The 18,646-nt window shown below is 44.4% G+C and overlaps 1 protein-coding gene across 1 annotated transcript in view; it reads left to right on the top strand.

The window, feature by feature from the left end:
- The window catches only part of LOC134346630 (polypeptide N-acetylgalactosaminyltransferase 6-like), a 45,627-nt gene that overhangs the window by 1,401 nt on the left and 25,580 nt on the right, over positions 1-18,646 (top strand). Inside the window, exons 2-4 of the mRNA XM_063048094.1 lie at positions 6,329-6,738; positions 10,100-10,272; positions 13,744-13,893. Of these exons, the coding sequence (XP_062904164.1) occupies positions 6,335-6,738; positions 10,100-10,272; positions 13,744-13,893 (727 nt within the window). The 5' untranslated portion in view covers positions 6,329-6,334. The remainder of the gene's footprint in view (positions 1-6,328; positions 6,739-10,099; positions 10,273-13,743; positions 13,894-18,646) is intronic.

Genomic DNA, 18,646 nt, shown 5'->3' with positions numbered 1-18,646 from the left:
AGTTTTCTCAGAACATTTACGAAGCTTCTCGACAAGCACTCGGAACCAAGCATAGAAGGCCACAGACCAGATGCTGATAAGTGGAAATAGTATAGATGAATACAACCAGATACCATGAACAGAGTGGGCTGAAGGGTCTGTCTCTCTCTGCTGTATGATTGTAGAATGGTTGGTGCAGAAATTTTATCTGCATATTGTAACACACAAGCAGTCCATTTGGCCCATTGCATCCAGAACAATTTGCCACAGAGCAGTGTCCCATCAGTTCTGTTCTCAGCTTACTTCTGTGTAGCCCTGCAATTTAATCCCCCTCAGTCACCAACTAACTTCCCTTCTGAATTCCTCAGGAGTCCCGAGAGGCGTCTCACACAATCAATGTGATCATACTATGCCTTGTGGTCCATAAAGCCAAGTTCTCGTATGCCTTCTTAACCAGCACATCAGCCTGCCATACCATTACCAGGTTTTCAGATTCAGCTAAGTTTATTCAATGTCAATGTACATTTATTATCAAATGTACATACTATATTTGTCACCATATACTACTTTGAGCTTCATTTTCTTGGAGGAATTTGCAGGAATATATGCCAGAATTGGGTGGTGGGGGTGGAGATACATCTCGACCAAAGGTGCTATAAGATGCTCCTTCCGTCCACTAGCCTGCAGGCCACCCTTGGGCAAGACTTAGCGTTCCTGATAAGGGTCATGTGAAGTCTTGGGGAGCAGATGGTGCATATCACAAGTCCTGGGTGTGCCACCACTGATGCCAGGTAAACAATCTCTGACGAGTATTATAATGGCTGGGGTCACCTGTCTTGTAAAGACACTGCCCAGGAAAAGGCAGTGGCAAGCCACTTCCGTAAAGAAATTTACAAAGAACAATCATGGTCATGACAGATGGAAAACCACGATCCCCACATCATACGATATGGCACATAATGATGGTGACTACATGGTGCAATGAAATTCCTTGCTCACAAGTTAAAGAACACATGTGGTTCTTATACACTAGAATGTAGTACAGTAAGAAACAGCAAAGAGTGAAAAACAGAGTATGCAGGGTGACTTGGATAGGTTGGGTGAGTGGGTAAATTCATGGCAGATGCAATTTAATGTGGATACATATGAGGTTATCCACTTTGGTGGCAAGAACAGGAAAACAGATTGTTATCTGAATGGTGGCCGATTGGGAAAAGGGGAGGTGTAACGAGACTTGGGTGTCATTGTACACCAGTCATTGAAAGTGGGCATGCAGGTACAGCAGGCGGTGAAAAAGGCGAATGGTATGCTGGCATTCATAGCAAGAGGATTCGAGTACAGGAGCAGGGAGGTACTACTGCAGTTGTACAAGGCCTTGGTGAGACCACACCTGGAGTGTTGTGTGCAGTTTTGGTCCCCTAATCTGTGGAAAGACATTCTTGCCATAGAGGGAGTACAAAGAAGGTTCACCAGATTGATTCCTGGGATGGCAGGATTTTCATATGAAGAAAGACTGGATCGACTAGGCTTATACTCGCTGGAATTTAGAAGATTGAGGGGGGATCTTATTGAAACACATAAAATTCTAAAGGGATTGGACAGGCTAGATGCAGGAAGATTGTTCCCGATGTTGGGGAAGTCCAGAACGAGGGGTCACAGTTTGAGGATAAAGGGGAAGCCTTTTAGGACCGAGATGAGGAAAAACTTCTTCACACACAGAGTGGTGAATCTGTGGAATTCTCTGCCACAGGAAATAGATGAGGCCAGTTCATTGGCTATATTTAAGAGGGAGTTAGATATGGCCCTTGTGGCTGAAGGGATCAGGGGGTATGGAGGGAAGGCAGGTACAGGGTTCTGAGTTGGATGATCATCCATGATCATATTGAATGGCGGTGCAGGCTCGAAGGGCCCAATGGCCTACTCCTGCACCTATTTTCTATGTTTCTATGAATGGTGTAAAATTGTACTGCAATCTGAAGCAGTGCATAAAGAAATGCCTGAGTGACAATAATAGGAGAGGTAAAACCAAGGATTGGAGAACACAGCAGCACCACCAGGATTAATGCCGGATCAGAGTAATCCCGCGTTAATCCCGGTTATTATTCTTCCATCATTCTCATGAACTCTCACTCACCTGCACACGAGGAGCAATTTGCAGCAACCCACCAACCCATGCGCCTTTGGGATGTGGGAGCGAACCGGATCACCCGGGGAGAACAGAATGTACAAACACCAGAGAGAGAGAGCACTAGATAGATAGGATTGGAGCTGGGTTGCTGGTGCCGTGAGGATCCTAATGGTCATGGAGTGCTACAGCCTGAACCAGGCTGTTTGGCCCATCTAGTCCATACTGAACTGTTAACATAGAACATAATGGTGCCATGCCAATTTTCTGGTCATGTTCTGTTGACTTAAATCTCTCCTTAGAACATAGAAGAGGCCCTACAAACCACAATCTCTGTGCTGACCATGATACCAAATGAAACTAATCCCATGCGCCTGTACGTGTTCCATCATATTCTTGAGCCTTTCAAAGAGCCTCTTCCACATACTTACCACATTTTTAAGCTGCTAGCTCACAGGACAATCCTGGTTCACTTGTAGTTTTCCCTAGATCTTAGAGATTAGTTTTATTTGTCACACGTACATCAATACATGCAGTGAAAAGCGTCATTTGCATCAAATAAGTGAGGATTATGCTGAGGGCAGCCCGCGAGTGCCGCCATGTTTCCAGCACCAACATAGCAGGCACACAACTCACTAACCCTAACCTACCCACACGGTCACGGGGAGAACCTCAAATTCCTTACAGGCGGTGGCAGGAATTGAGCCCCAGTCAGTGATCACTGGTGCTGTAAAGCGATATGTTAGCTGCTGTGCTATCGTGCCAGATTTGTCACATATTGTTGTATCTGCCTTCACCACCATCCCTAGTAGCACATTCCAGACACCCACCGCTCTATAAAAACCTGCTCTGCACAACTCCTGTGAACAGTCCCTTTCTCACCTTTAACACATGCCTTCTATTCTTAGACATTTCAGCTCTGAGAAAAAGACACAGGCACTTTACCCTATCTATGCCTCATAATTTTATAAACCTCCCTCAGCCTCCACCACTCCAGAGAAAACAACTGAAGTTGTCCAACTTAGCACATAGTACATACCCTCTAATCCGTGTGATGTCCTGGTAAACCCCTCCAAGGCCAGAGTGTAATGAGGCAACCAGAGTGTTCATGTTGGTGAGTGAAACGCAGCAGGGTATGTGTGAGAATTTACCAAGCAATGAAGAGAGAAATGGGACCGTTGGGGTTACTGGGCTGGCGTGGACCGGAGGGGCCGAATGTCCCCTAAGGAATAACAAATAATAAGAGGATACTATAGCTTACCTGTGCACAGTGAGCACAAAAGCAACTGAACAGTGAAAAGGTTTCATGTTATCTGAAGTAGTGAAAAAACAAATGCTAAAGTGACAATAACATTAATGTTTTGTTTGGTTATATATAAGCACAGTCAGATGACAATAAACTTGAACTTGAAAAATAACTGGGAGAGGAATGTGGTAGCGCCATGAGGAAGGGGCTGTGAAAGAGGTGAATAGTCCAGGAGACTGACAGCAGTGAGGAAGGAGCTATTCTTCAGTCTGGACGTTTGGGCTTTCAAACTTATGTATCTTCTCCCAGAGGTGGAAGAGAGAAAACCCTACAGAGTGTTGTAGTCACCACCAGCTCCATCACTGACACAAGCCTCCCCACCATCGAGGGCGTCTTCATAAGGTAATTCTTCTTGAAGACAACATCCATCATTAAGGACATTCACCATCTGGGATATGCCTTTATCTCATTACAATCATCTAGGAGGGGTTACAGGAACTATGTACGGGTACATTTTAGGAACAATTTCTCTTCCCCATCAGATTTCTGAAAGGTCCATGAACTCTACTATTCTATCCTTTTTTTAGGCTGCTTTTTTTTTTGTAACTTATAGTAATTTTTTATGTATTGCGGGAAGCACCAGAGAGACGTTCTGTAATGATCAAGAAACCAATTGTTTGGAATCAAATGACCTTGCCTGGTGTCTCAGGGCTGGGTGTGTCTACACCCGCACGCACACTCCACCCCGGCACTCCTTCTCTACCACCTGTCCCACAGCGCTCCGCCCGCTTCTCTTTTGCTCCTGCCAGATTTACAAACTCGCTCTCCATACCCTAGCTACATACAGCATACGTGACTTTTGCACAGTACTGTATACATCACCATTTACTTCCCTGAGGTTTATTTTTGTGTGTGCATTGATAGTAAGTAGAAAGAAACATGATAGAATCAACGACAGACAGACAACCAATGTATAAAAGGCAACAAACTTTGCATAAGCAAAAAGAACAGAAAAAAATAATAAATACATAAGCAATAAATATGGAGAACACTAGTGACTGAGTCCATAGGCTGTGGAATCAGTTCAATGTTGGGTTGAGTGAAAATATCCCCTCTGGCTCAAGAACCTAATGCTTGAGGGGTAAAAACTTCCTGAACCTGGTGGTGTGGGTCCTTCCTGCAGCAAGAAGAGAGCACGGCTTGGATGGTGGGAGTCCTCGATGACGGGTGCTACTTCCTTCTGTCAGCGCTCCTTGTAAGTGTGTTCAGTGGTGGGAGGGCCTTTTCTGTGACGGACTGGGCTGTATCCATTAGTTTTTGTAGGCCTTTCCAAAAGGGGATGGCCAAAGAGGACAAGCATTAACAAATAAAGCAATGAGCACAAAGAAGTAGAAACTGTGGTGCAGGAAGAAATGCTGAAATTGCAATAATGGATAAGGTATAATTAAGGGTTCAAGGATGTAGCAGCAACACCTGGAAGGGGATGTGAAAGAGGTGACTAGTCTGAAGTCTGAGAGGAGTAGGATACAAGCTGTTACCATGTCTGGATGTCTGGGCTTTCAAGCTCCAATGTCTTCTCCCAAAAGTTGGAAACTGTGGACATGTTTCCCAACATCCTCCTTTTGCTATACCCTTCTTGGTTATCCACACCCCACCAGCAAATATTCCTTTTTCAACTAGTCCCATTTTATTCATTTTTAATTACCTCCACCCCACCCTCCAACCAAATTCTACTATCCCCTTACAGTGGAGGAAAGTTACAATAGCCAGAGACCTGAAATTTCACACTACCAGGTTCAAGAACAACGCTTCCCTTAAACCATTCTGCTCTTCAACCAACCTGCAGAACCCTAATCACTAGAGATTAACAGCCCTATGACATCTTTAAAGGCTTTGCCCTAAAATGGACTTAGCTTTTTGTTTTCATTGTTTTTGTGTAAAGTCTGTATACAATTTATGTTTTTCTGCTATATTGCTTATCTGATGCTGTGTGTCTGTGATGCAGCTGCAAGTAAGTTTTTCATTGCACCTGTGCACACACGTACTTTTTCAAATAACAATGAACTTAACCTTGACTTTGAGCATAGTTACCTGTTGTAATTGGACCGAGTCCTGTGTTAGTTAATCATGAGATGAACCATGAATTGTTTTGATGCAATGTAACCAAAAGCTGGCTTGGAAAATGTCCCAGCACGGCAGTCCATTGTCCGCACCTTCTCTACAGGTACTTAGGGATGGATAATAAATTGGTACTTGTTTAGTTTTGTCACATGTACCAAGGTTCAATGAGCAGCTTGTCTTGCAGACCTCTCAAGCAGATCGATTCATTACACAGAGCATTGAGGTAAAACAACAACAATGCTAGAGTACAGTGTAATAGTGAGAGAGAAACTGCAGTGCAGGCAAACAATAAAGATCATAATGAGGTAGATTCAGAGGTCAGGAGGCCATCTTATAAAACAAAGGTCCCAGTGGGATAGAAACTGACCTTGAGGCTGGTGGTTTGCACTTCCATGGTTTTGAGAATGTCCTGGGTGGGCAGGGGCCTTGATTAAGCTGGCTACCTTACTGAGGCAACAACAGGTGTAGACAGAGTGCATCAGAGAGAGGCTGGTTCCTGTGATGAATTGAGCTGTGTCCACAACCCCCTATGGTTTCTTGCAGTCACGTGCAGAGCAGTTACCATACCAAGTCATGATGCATCCAAAAAGAATGGTAATGCATCCATCTGTGATATTTTCTGGGGTGCATGGATAAGGGTTGATGGGGACATGCCAAATGTTTTTGGCCTCCTGAGAAAGTAGAGGCGTTGGTGAGCTCCTTGGCTGTGACATTAACGTAGTTGGTCCTTACAAATGCCAGATCTTGAAAAATTAATAAGTAAGATTTTTTTCTAAATTTTGAAGTGTTAAATCTGTGTGTTTGGTGGAGATGTGTGTTTGCGTCTGACACTTATTATCTCTTCCTGTGCTGTGCAGGAGAGAATGGCCATGCTGGGAAAGTTCCTCTCCTTCCGGAGATTGGCCCTGATCCTGCCATGCTGCGCCCTTGGTCTGTTCCTGGCCCAACACTTACTCATCACGGGGGATTTGGAGAGTCTGGTGGGAGAGAGGACCCTGCTCAAATCTCCCTTCACCATGCTGATCAACTCTGATCGCTTGTGCACGCCTGGCTACTACTCTGCCGTCGAGCTGGAACCGGCCGCGCTGCGCCCCCGGGAGAAGCCCGGAGCGCCAGGTGCCTCAGGGAACGCGCTGGTGCTGGACAACCTCAGCCTGGAGGAGGCGACCCAGAGATCTCTCGGCTTCCAGAAGCACGGGTTCGATGCATTCGCCAGTGACCGGATCTCTCTGCATCGTGACCTGGGACTGGACACCAGGCCTCCAGAGTAAGCCGCCCCACTGGCACTTGGGGGGGAGGGGGGGAACTGAGGCTGAAGTTGGATTGTCCCATTCAAAGCTGGAAGCACTTTAACAATGAAAGGATTAGCTTATTTGTTGCATGTGCTGTACATCAAAATGCGTCCTTTGCATCAATAACCAACATGGTGCTGGGGGCAGCCCAAAATGTCACCACACTTCCGGCACCAATAATGTGGCGACAACTTACCCATACATCTTTGTAAAGTGGGAGGAAACCGGAGCACCTGGAGGAAACCCGGGCAGTCGTGGGGAGAACGTACAAACTGCTTACAGACAGTGGCAAGACGGTGCTGTAAAGTCTTGTGCTAACCGCTACGCTACTGTGCTGCACTAAGACTGCATTAACACATCGTTAGTAACCAGTAGTAACATACTAACAAGCATCTCACAGGGATTAAAATAGATTCATAGTTATACGGCACAGAAACCAGCCCTGCATCCATGCTGGCCATAAGCCTTTCCTATCCAAGTAGTTAACGTGCATTTATTGTGCATGTCAAATGTAATCAACTACAGCACAGTACCTATAAACAACTTCCATGGATTGATTCAACTTGCATCTGTACCACTTCTCAAACAAAAATCCAGGAAATTAAACAACTTCCGCCAAAAGTTTTAACATGCATTCATACCACACCTCAAACATAGTAAGCCACCTACAGCTCAGTAACTAAACACCTCTGGGTGAAAATCTTGCCCCTCAGATCCCTTTTAACTCTTAATCTCTCTCACCTTAAATTTGCACTCTTTAGCTTTAGTCTCCCATACCCTGGGGTTCTAACTACCCTATTGATGCTTTTCAGAGTCTTTATACGCACTGTACGGGCATCTCTCAGCCTCCTTTGCTCCCTAGCCTGCCCAATCTCTCCCGATGACTCAAACCTACCAGTCTAGGCAACATCCTTGTGAATCTTTTCTGCACCCTCTCCAACTTAGTCACATTTTCTGAAAGGATGTATTGGCTCGTAAGGAAAGGTTGGACAACCTGGACTTGTATCTGCTGGAGTTTAGCTGAGTGAGAGGCAAGTTGATTAAATCATATAAGTCACGATGGTCCCAGACAGGGTGGGTGTTAAGAGGATATTTCCTCTTCTGGGAGATTCAAGAACTGTGGATGGCTGTTTCAGAACTGAGATCTTTTTCTCACTCCGTGAGTTGGACCAAGTAGCCTGTTTCTGTGCTATATTACTGTAGGACCCTATGACTAAATGTTTTGCCAGTGTTTAGACAAAAGAGATGCTACTGATGCTGGAAATCTTGAGAACTCACACAAAATCTAGGAGGAACTCCGTGGGTCAGGCAGCATTAACGGAGGAAAATAGCAGATGATGTTTGGGCCAAGACCCTTCATCAGGACTGGAAGGGAAAGGGGCAGTGGACAGAATAAAGTGATGAGTGAGGAGGAGGAATACAAACTAGCAGGTGATAGGTGAGTCCTGGTGAGGGGGCAAGTCTTTAATCCCGTCTGTGTGGACATGTGGCTTTTCCCCTGGTCCTCCACTTCCCTCCTACAACTCAAAAAAAAATAGGGATTAGTAATTCACCACTGTAATTTGCCCCTAGTGTGTTGTGAATGGTGGAATTTGAGATTGGTGTTGAGATTTATTTATTTATTGGCCCTTTCAACTCAGCAACCTCCGATTTAACCCCGACCTAATCATGGGACAATTTACAATGATCAATTAATCTACCGACTGGACTGTGGGATGAAACTGGAGCACCCGGAGGAAACCCATGCGGTCACAGGGAGAACATACAACCTCCTTACAGACAGTGGCAGGAATTGAACCCCAGGTTGCTGGCACTGTAAAGAATTCTGCTGACCACTACGCTACCGTGCCTCTCTGGGAGATGGTGGGGGAATTAAAAAATGGGATGATTGTAGGATTGGTGATGGTCAGTACAGACTCAGTGGGCTGAAGGGTCTGTTCCTTCTATGACTTTAATTGATCTCAGTTCCTTGTAGTAGTGTGGATACCAGGCTTGATTGACAAGGAATTACCTGATCACTTCCATTCTGACCAACCACAGTGATGTCATTATCTTCAGCCATTATTGTGATATTAAATCACCACCGAGGTATAAAGGAATTTGGAGAGAGAAAGTAACTAATCTAGTACAATCCAGGTCTTGCCCTCTTCTTGCTACCACCATCAGGCAGAAGGAGCAGGAAACAACAGGAATTCTGCAGATGCTGGAAATTCAAGTAACACACACCAAAGTTGCTGGTGAACGCAGCAGGCCAGGCAGCATCTCTAGGAAGAGGTACAGTCAACGTTTCAGGCCGAGACCCTTCGTCAGGACCTTGGCTCTCATACCACCAGGTTCAAGAACAGTTATTATTACTCTACAACCATCAGGCTCCTGAACCAGCACGGATAACTTCTCTCACCACCACTCTGAACTGATTCCACAACCTGTAAGCTCACAATCAAGCACTCTCTTATTAGTTTTATTTGCACAGTTTGTCTTCATTTGCACATCCGTTGATTGTTAGTTTTTGTCTGTTCATGTATAGTTTTTTGTAAAGTTCTATTGTATTTCTGTTTTGTCTGCAAGGAAATGAATCTCAAGGCAGTATGCGGTAACAGATACGTGCTCTGATAATAAATTTACTTTGAGGAAAGAGGAACTGGCATACAGTTCCGAGAAGGATCATCTTGAGTCAATGTAAGACTGTCCTAATGAAGGGTCTGGACCTGAAACATCCTCTCCATAGATGCTGCCTGGCCTGCTACGCTCCTCCAGCATTTTGTTAGAATCAGAATCAGGTTTATTATCACTGGCATGTGTTGTGAAATTTGTTAACTTAGCAGTTCAATGTGGAAGAATATATACATAATATAGAAGAAAAAAATAATAATCAATTGCAGTACACATATATTGAATAGATTTAAAAATCGTGCAAAAAACAGAAATAATATATATTAAAAAGTGAGGTAGTGTTCATGGATCAATGTCCATTTAGGAATCGGATGGCAGAGGGAAAGAAGCTGTTCCTGAATCGCTGAGTGTGTGCCTTCAGGCTTGTGTACTTGCTACCTGATAACAGTGAGAAAAGGGCATGCCCTGGGGGCTGCGGTCCTTAATAATGGACACTGCCTTTCTGAGACACTGCTCCTTGAAGATGTCATGGGTACTTTGTAGGTTAGTACCCAGGATGGTGCCGACTAAATTTATGACCCTCTGCAGCTTCTTTCCTGTGTAGTAGCTCCCCCACCCCACCGCCCATACCAGACCATGATGCAGCCTGTCAGAATGTGTTACTCTGGATTTCCAGCATCTGCAGAATCTCTTGTGTTTATCTTTGTCTATCACCCACCTCAGATGCATCAGCCAAAGGTTCAAGCATTGCCCGGCGCTGCCACACACCAGTGTGATCATCGCATTCCACAACGAGGCTTGGTCTACCCTCCTGAGAACTGTCTATAGCGTTCTGCACACCGTCCCCGCCCTTCTCCTCAGAGAGATCATTCTTGTGGACGATGCCAGCACTGAAGGTAGGATCACAGGCTTTTGATCAGGCTGATCCTGTCCCATTCCTTCAATAAATTGCATTTCTACCCCCCATTTCATGCAGTAAGATGTTCTTTGTAAAGTTTTTGTAAAGTTTACAAAAAGTAGCATTAACCACAACAAATTACCATATTACCATAAAAAAATAGATAAAGAAGTATTGCAAAAGTAATAGTGAGGTTGTGTTTCAAGAGTTCATAGACCGTTCTGAAATCAGATGGTGAAGGGGAAGAAACTGTTCCAGAAATGTTGAGTGTGTGTCTACAGGCTCCTGTAATCAGGAGAGGGCTTGTCTCAGGTGGTGGGGGTCCTTAATGACGGATGCTGCCTTCTTGAAGTACTGCCTTTTGGAGATTGTCCTCTGTAGTGGGGAGGCTAGTGGCCATGATAGCACTGGCTGAGTCGACAACCCTCCGCAGCTTTTTTCAATCCTGTGCATTGGAGCCTCCATACCAGACAGTGATGCAGCCAGTCGGAGTTCTCTCCAGGGTACTGCTGTAGAAATTTGCTGGAATATTTGGTGACATATCAAATCTTTTTGAACTCCTAATGAAGTATATGACATTTATGAGACTGGAATAATACCAGAAGAGATGAAAAAATCAGTATTTATCACTCTTCCTAAGAAACCTGGAGCAATAGAATGTGAATTACATAGGACCATAGGTTTAATGAGTCATATCACCAAGATACTTCTAAGAATTTTGATGACAAGAGCTAAAAGTAAGATACAAGCTGAAATAGGTAAAGAACAATGTGGTTTTCTCAAAGACAAAGGTACAAGAAACGCAATACGGATTCTGTCCGAACGAGCTATTCGAGTGCAAAAAGATTGTTTGTTTTATCGACTACACAAAAGCATTTGATAAAGTGAAGTACAATAAGTTATTTGAAATATTACAGAAAACTCTAGATCTAGGTTCGAAAGATCTCCGCCTAATCAGAGATCTGTACTGGGAACAAACTGCTGCTGTAAGAATAGATGGAGAAGTCAGTCAGTTTATGAAAATCAAGAGAGGCGTTGTCAGGGTGTGTTTTCTCCCTTGATTTATTTAATGTGTACAGTGAAACAATATTACAAAAGATAACAGACATCTTGGGAATCAAAGTTGGCGGTGAAAACATCAATAATTTCAGATATGCAGATTAATTGCAAGTACGGAGGAAGAACTACAAAACTTAATTGATATAGTTGTTGAAGAAAGTGCAAAAATGGGTCTACCTATCAATTGCAAAAAGACAGAATGTATGGTGATATCCAAAAAGAAGGAAAATCCTTTCTGCAGGCTGAGAATAAACGGGGAAGACATAAAACAAGTACAGAACTTTTGCTAATTAGGAAGCTGGGTGACATCAGATGGCAGGTGCGACATGGACATCAAAAGAAGAATAGGGATCACAAAAGACACCTTTACAAGAATGAAGAGTATACTGACCAATACTAAACTAGGCATGACAACCCGCCTCAGAGTACTGAAATGTTACGTTTATCCAATATGTTATATGACTCAGAATGTTGGACAGTATCTAGTAACATGAGGAAATGAATTGAAGCAGCAAAGATGTGATTTTTGAGGAGGATGCAAGGAATATCATGGACGAAACGAGTATCTAACGAGGGTGTCATGAGCAGAGCAATCACAAAAAGAGAAATAATGAATGAGATCATGAAAAGGCAATGTAACTTCATTGGACATGTGATTAGGAAAGAGGAGTTAGAATGCATGGTAATTATGGGAAAGATTGAAGGGAAGAAAGCAAGAGGAAGACAAAGACAAATGATGATAGAGACAGCAGCCAGAGAACTGGAAATGAATACCAATGAATTGATCCACTTGACCCGAAACAGGAGTGTGTGGGCCATGACAGTCAAAACTCAGACTGGGCACAGCACCTGATGGTGATGATGATGAATGAAATATAGCCTCTGGTGTGTCTTCATCATGATTGCATTAATATATTGGGCCCAGGGTAGATCCCTTGCAACGAGGAAGCCCAGGAATTTGAAGCTGCTCACCCTTTGACCCCTTGATGAGGATTGGTGTGTGTTCTCCCAACTTCCCCTTCCTGAAGTCTGTAATCCATTCTTTGCTCTTGCTATCATTGAGTGCAAGGTAGTTATTGCAACACCACTCGACCAGCCGATTTATTTTGCTCCTGCATGCATTAAAACAACAAATTTCACGACTTATCTCTGTGACAATAAACCTCATCCCTCAACTGGGGGGGGGGGCTATACAGGAGAGAAGTGTCGGATTGATCTTGGAATAGGTTAAAATGTTGGCACAGTTGTGAGGTGAAAGGCCTCTACTGTGGTATATTCTATGATTCTGAATTTAGGAGTCCATTTCAGCTCATTGTGTCTGTGCTAGCTCACAGGATCCCAATCCTCTTGTAATGTTCCCTGTCACCTATCAAAAATTTTTAAAGAGTACTTTCATTTGTCACGTCTACATTGAAACATACGGTAAAATGCACTGTCCGAGGATGTGCCGGGGGCACCTGCAGGTGTCGCCATGCTTCCGACACCAACACAGCTTGCCCACAGCTCTCTGTATGTCTTTGGAACGTGTGAGGAAACCAGAGCAGCCAGCAGCCGGAGTAAACCCACACAATCACGGGGAGAACATACTGCGATGGGAATTGAACCCCAAACCCTGATTACTGCCGCTAACTGCCTCGCTGCCGTGCTGCCCTGAAGGTCTGATGCTTTATCGACTGAGCTCTGTAGCGTAGACAGGCACTTTCAGCGCTTACGTGTTAGGTCGGAGGGCCTGTTATCATGCTGTATAACTATGAATCTATGTGTAACACCCTGGGAAAGGTTTCACTGCTGACGTAATCTTTCTGTAGAAGTAGTGTTTGGGTTATGGTTATAGACAATGGGTGCTTTGGAATATGAGCCATACAATCAGGGGAGTGGGTTTTTGTGTTGTGTGCCTGACACTGGTGTGCACTGGGGTCTTTTGTATAGCGGGAGATGAAGAGAGATGCTGGATTCGACTCAGTGGGGGACCGTGATTTGATGGAACAAGGTGCCAAGGTCTACTGAGCATTGGTGAATATGACTTTTGGAAGAGTTGAGCTCCAACTTGTGCACTTTGACTAATGAACCCTCTTTGTTTTTTAATTTCTTTTCTTTACTAACCCTTTAGTTTATAAATATAACTCCTTTAACCATATGCACTGTGCTGTCTGTTATTTCTTGGCACTGAGTTGAAACAGGGCAGCAAATCTCACAGCATTCACACAAACCAAGGTTTGGGCTGGGAAAGCTGTCCCAGTCTCACAGGTTTGGCAGGACCGGAGTGTGTATTCCCTAGATTTACACAGCCCAAGGAAACCCGGTGGGGGTCATATGATTATAGCTAAGGAGTGTTGGAAATGGGAGGGATGTCACATGGGGTGCAGCTTCTATCAGGAGGTACTGACTCCATCTGCCTTCTTGCTTCCAGTCGATCTGAAGGAACCACTGGACAGATACATGGAGAACCTCCCCTTGGTCAAAGTGCTGAGAAATTCAGCAAGGAAAGGGTTGGTTTCTGCCAGGCTGCTGGGAAGCTCCGTAGCAACGGGAGAAGTGCTGGCCTTCCTCGACTCACACTGTAAGTGGCATCGACCATTTATGCTGCACGGTAATGATTCAGCATTTGTTGTTAACTATAATATACATACGGAAAATGCTAGAAACACTCAGCAGATGAGGTTGTGTCTGTGGGAAGAGAAAGAGGTAATCTTCCAGCCTTGGTAGCGTAGTGGTTATTGTGATCCAATTAAAGCTCGTGGCGTCGGAGTTAGGAGTTCAATTCCGACGCTGTCTGTAAGAAGTTTATACAACCTTCCCGTGTGTGTGTGTGTGTGTTTGTTTTTTTCCTCTGGGTGTTCCAGTTTCGTCCCACAGTCCAGAGACTGTACAGGTTAGTAGGTTAATTGGTCACTGTAAATTGTCCTGTGATCAGGTGAGGGTACAATAGCTGGTTTGCTGGGCGGTGTGAGATATTGGCTCAGAAGGGCCTGTTATGTGCTGTATCTCTAAATGAAATCAGTAAAGACCCTTGGTCAGAAGAATGAATTCCTTGAGTTTCTGCAACGCGTAGATCAGTGCACACACTAAAATCTGTAATTGGTTTATTATTGTCACATGTACTGAGGTACAGTGAAAAACTTTATTTTGCATGCTGTGCATTGAGATAGCAGAATAACAATAAAAGAATGCAGAATAAAGTGAAGAGAGACTGTGGTGTAGGCAGACACGGCTCAGAATATAAGGACATCCCTTTAGAACAGTGATGAGAAGGAATTTCTTTAGTCAGAGAGCGGTGAATCTGTGGAATTCATTACCAGGTATGGCTGTCGAGGCCAAGTCATTGGGTATATTTAAAGCAGAGGTTGGTAGGTGTTTGATTAGTCAGGATGTACGATGCAAGATGCAGGGCCATGATGAGGTTGAGTCCACCTTATCATACTCGGGTCTGTTCAAAAGTCTTAAAATAGCAGCATAAAAGCTGTCCTTAGTTTGATGATATGTACTTTGAGGCTTTTTTATCTTCTGCCCAATGGGAGGGGGTGAGAGAGAATGACCAAGTGGGTGGAGTCTTTGATTATGCTGTTTGCTTTAACAAGGCAGGGAGAAATGTAGATGGCATCCGTAGGAGGGAGATGGTGCTAGAGGGTGCTGAGCTGGCTGAGACTGGAGCAGTGGCTTGTTGACCAGGGTTTGGGACAGTTGAACAGCATTGAAGTCCGTACAAGCAACACATCTGCGCTGCCTCATGGCTTCAGCCGGTTCAATCCCGACCTCAGGAGCTGTTGGTGTGGGTTCTGCACATTCTCCCTGTGATCCAATTCCTACCCCCCCCCCATGTGTCAAAGGTGAAGGTTGACACTGAATGATCACCCACCTACTGCAGGTGGGTGAATCTGAGGGAGAATTTGAATAAGTTCAAAGTAAGTTTATTTTTAAAGTACTGTATATGTCACCATAAACCACCCTGAGATATATTGTGGGCATTCACAGTAGAACAAAGAACCACAATAGAATCAATGAGAAACCTCACACAAAGTCTGGCAACTAATATGCAGACTATATATATATGTAAATACAGACACATACACACACACACACACACACACACACACACACACAGAGTTTGTAAATAGGCAGACAGATAAATAAATAATACTAAGAACACGAGTTGTAGACTCATTGAAGATGAGTCCGTAGGTGGTGGAATCAGTTCAGTGTTGAAGTCTGTGACGATATCCATGGCAGTTCAGGAGCCCGATAGTTGTAGGGTAATAACTGTTCCTGAACTGGTGGTGTGGGACCTAAGGCTCCTGTACCTCCTTCCTGATGGCGGCAGTGAGAAGAGAGCATGGCCTAGATGGTGGGGCTCCTTGATGATGGATGCTGCTTTCTTGTGACAACGCTCCTTGTAAATGTGCTCAGTGGTGGGGAGCACCTTTTCTGTGACGGACTGGGCTGTATCCACTGCCCTTTGTCAGCTTTTCCACGCTTGGCCATCAGTGTTTTCATGCAAGATTCAAAATGTAAGATTTTTCAATATCATTTCCTGTACACAAGTGTAAAGGAGAATGAAATAATTGTTATTCTGGATCCGATGCAGCAGAAAAAAAACAGAAAAGTTAAAGAACACAATAATAACTAAAACCAATAAATATAAATACATAAGATAGCTTATATGCACAGATTGATTGCATGTCCACAAACTGTAACTAGGCTGTGCATTCGGAGACTGACAGGACTTAATAAAGTAGTAGTGGAGTTAGTGGGTGGAGACTTACTGCTCGGCAAAAGTAACTGTTTTTCAGTCTGGTGGTTCTGGATTGGATGCTACGTAGCCTCATCCCTGACAGGAGTGATGGCAACACCAATGCCCAAGAACAGAAAATCTTACAAAAAGTATAAAAGCATAGACAAGCCATCTTCTCATTATTACCGTCAGGGAGGAGATACAGAAATCTGAAGACACACATTTTAGAAGCAGCTTCTTCGTCTCCACCGTCAGATTTCTGAATGATCCATGAAAACAAATTTGCCATTCCTCCTCTACCCTATTTATTTATTTTTAATCATAACGTACAGGTTTTTTAATGCCTTAGGCTGCACTGCTGCCACAAAACAACAAGTTTCACGACATATGTCAGTGATACTAAACCTGATTCTGATTAGGAACATAGAAAACCTACAGCACAATACAGACCCTTCAGTCCACAAAGCTGTGCTGAACATGTCCTCACCTTAGAAATTACCTAGGGTTACCCATAGCCCTCTATTTTTCTGAGCTCCATGTACCTGTCCAGGAGTCCCTTAAAAGACCTTATCATATCCGCCTCCACCACTGTCGCTGGCAGCCCATACCACACATTCGCCACTCCCTGCGTAAAAAACTTACCTCTGACATCTCCTCTATACCTGCTTCCAAGCACCTTAAAACTGTGCCCTCTCGTGCTAGCCATTTCAGCCCTGGGAAAAAGCCTCTGACTATCCACACAATCAATGGCTCTCATCATCTTGTACACCTCTGTCAGGTCACCTCTTATCCTTTGTTGCTCCAAGGAAAAAAGGCTGAGTTCACTCAACCTATTCTCATAAGGCATGCTCCCCAATCCAGGCAACATCCTTGTAAATCTCCTCTGCACCCTTTCTATGGTTTCCACATCCTTCCTATAGTGAGGCGACCAGAACTGAGCACAGTACTCCAAGTGGGGTCTGACCAGGGTCCTATATAGCTGCAACATTACCTCTCAGCTCCTAAACTCAATCCCACGATTAATGAAGGCCAATACACTGTATGCTTTCTTAACCACAGAGTCAACCTGTGTAGCAGCTTTGATTATCCTATGGACTCGGACCGGAAGATCCCTCTGATCCTCCACACTGCCAGGAGTCTTACCATTGATACTATATTCTGTCATCATATTTGACCTACCAAACTGAACCACTTCACAGTTATCTGGGTTGAACTCCATCTGCCACTTCTCAGCCCGGTTTTGCATCCTATCAATGTCCCGCTGTAACCTCTGACAGCCCTCCATGCCATCCACAACACCTCCAACCTTTGTGTCATCAGCAAATTTACTAACGCATCCCTCCACTTCTTCATCCAGGTCATTTATAAAAATCACGAAGAGTAGGGGTCCCAGAATAGATCCCTGAGGCACGTCACTGGTGACCGACCTCCATGCAGAATATGACTCATCTACAACCACACTTTGTCTTCTGTAGGCAAGCCAGTTCTGGATCTACAAAGCAATGTCCCATTGGATCCTGTGCCTCCTTACTTTCTCAATAAGCCTTGCATGGGGTACCTTATCAAATGCCTTGCTAAAATCCATATACACTATGTCCACTGCTCTACCTTCATCAATGTGTTTAGTCACATCCTCAAAAAATTCAGTCAGGCTCATAAGGAACAAAGCCATGCTGACTATTCCTAATCATGTTATGCCTGTCCAAATGTTCATAAATCCCGCCTCTCAGAATCATCTCCATCAACTTACAAACCAATAAAGTAAGATTCTGAATGGAACGTTAACAAATCTATGAGCTTCAAGGCCTTGGCCTCAGTACCTCCTTGTGCAATTGGATCCTTGATTTCCTTACTTGCAGACCCTGGTCGATCTGGATTGGCAACAACATCTCCTCCACAATCTCCCACAGCACAGGGCTGTGTGCTTAGTCCCCTGCTCTACTCTCTTTACACTGTGGCTCAGTACAGCTCCCATGCCATATTTAAGTTTGCTGACCACACTACTGTCACAGCCTGAATCAGAGGTGGTGGCGAATATGCATATAGGAGGGAGATTGAAAATCTGGCTGAGAGGTGCCACAAGAGGAACTTCTGACTCAATGTCAGTAAGACCAAGATTATTGACTTCAGGAGGAGGAAATCGGAGGTCAATCAGCCAGTGGTCATTGGGATATCAGAGGGGAAGAGGGTCAAGAACTTTAAATTCCATAATGTTATCATTTTGGAGGTCCTGTCCTGGGCCCAGCACGTAAGTGCAATTACGAAGAAAGCACGGCAGTGCCTCTACTTCCTTAGGAATTTGCAAAGATTTGGAATGACATCTAAAACTTTGACAAACCTCTATAGCTGTGTAGTGGGGAGTATCCTTCTCTGTGGATTGTCACCTTGTCGTGGTGGAGAAGCTTGTGTGGTCCTGTGATCCCGAGAGCGATGCCGTCTGGAGCTATGCTGCTGATAGGGTCACCCATGGCGGTAAGGTCGAGGGTGAGGTCCCTGACAAAGAGCAATCCAGCCAAGACCTCAACGGTGGAACAGGTGGACGAAGTTACTTCGAACTGAATGGCTGTGAAGGCGGATGAAGGCT

Source organism: Mobula hypostoma, chromosome 5, assembly GCF_963921235.1.
Source record: "Mobula hypostoma chromosome 5, sMobHyp1.1, whole genome shotgun sequence".
Taxonomy (NCBI): Eukaryota; Metazoa; Chordata; class Chondrichthyes; order Myliobatiformes; family Myliobatidae; genus Mobula; species Mobula hypostoma.
This window is presented reverse-complemented; position numbering and strand designations above follow the sequence as displayed.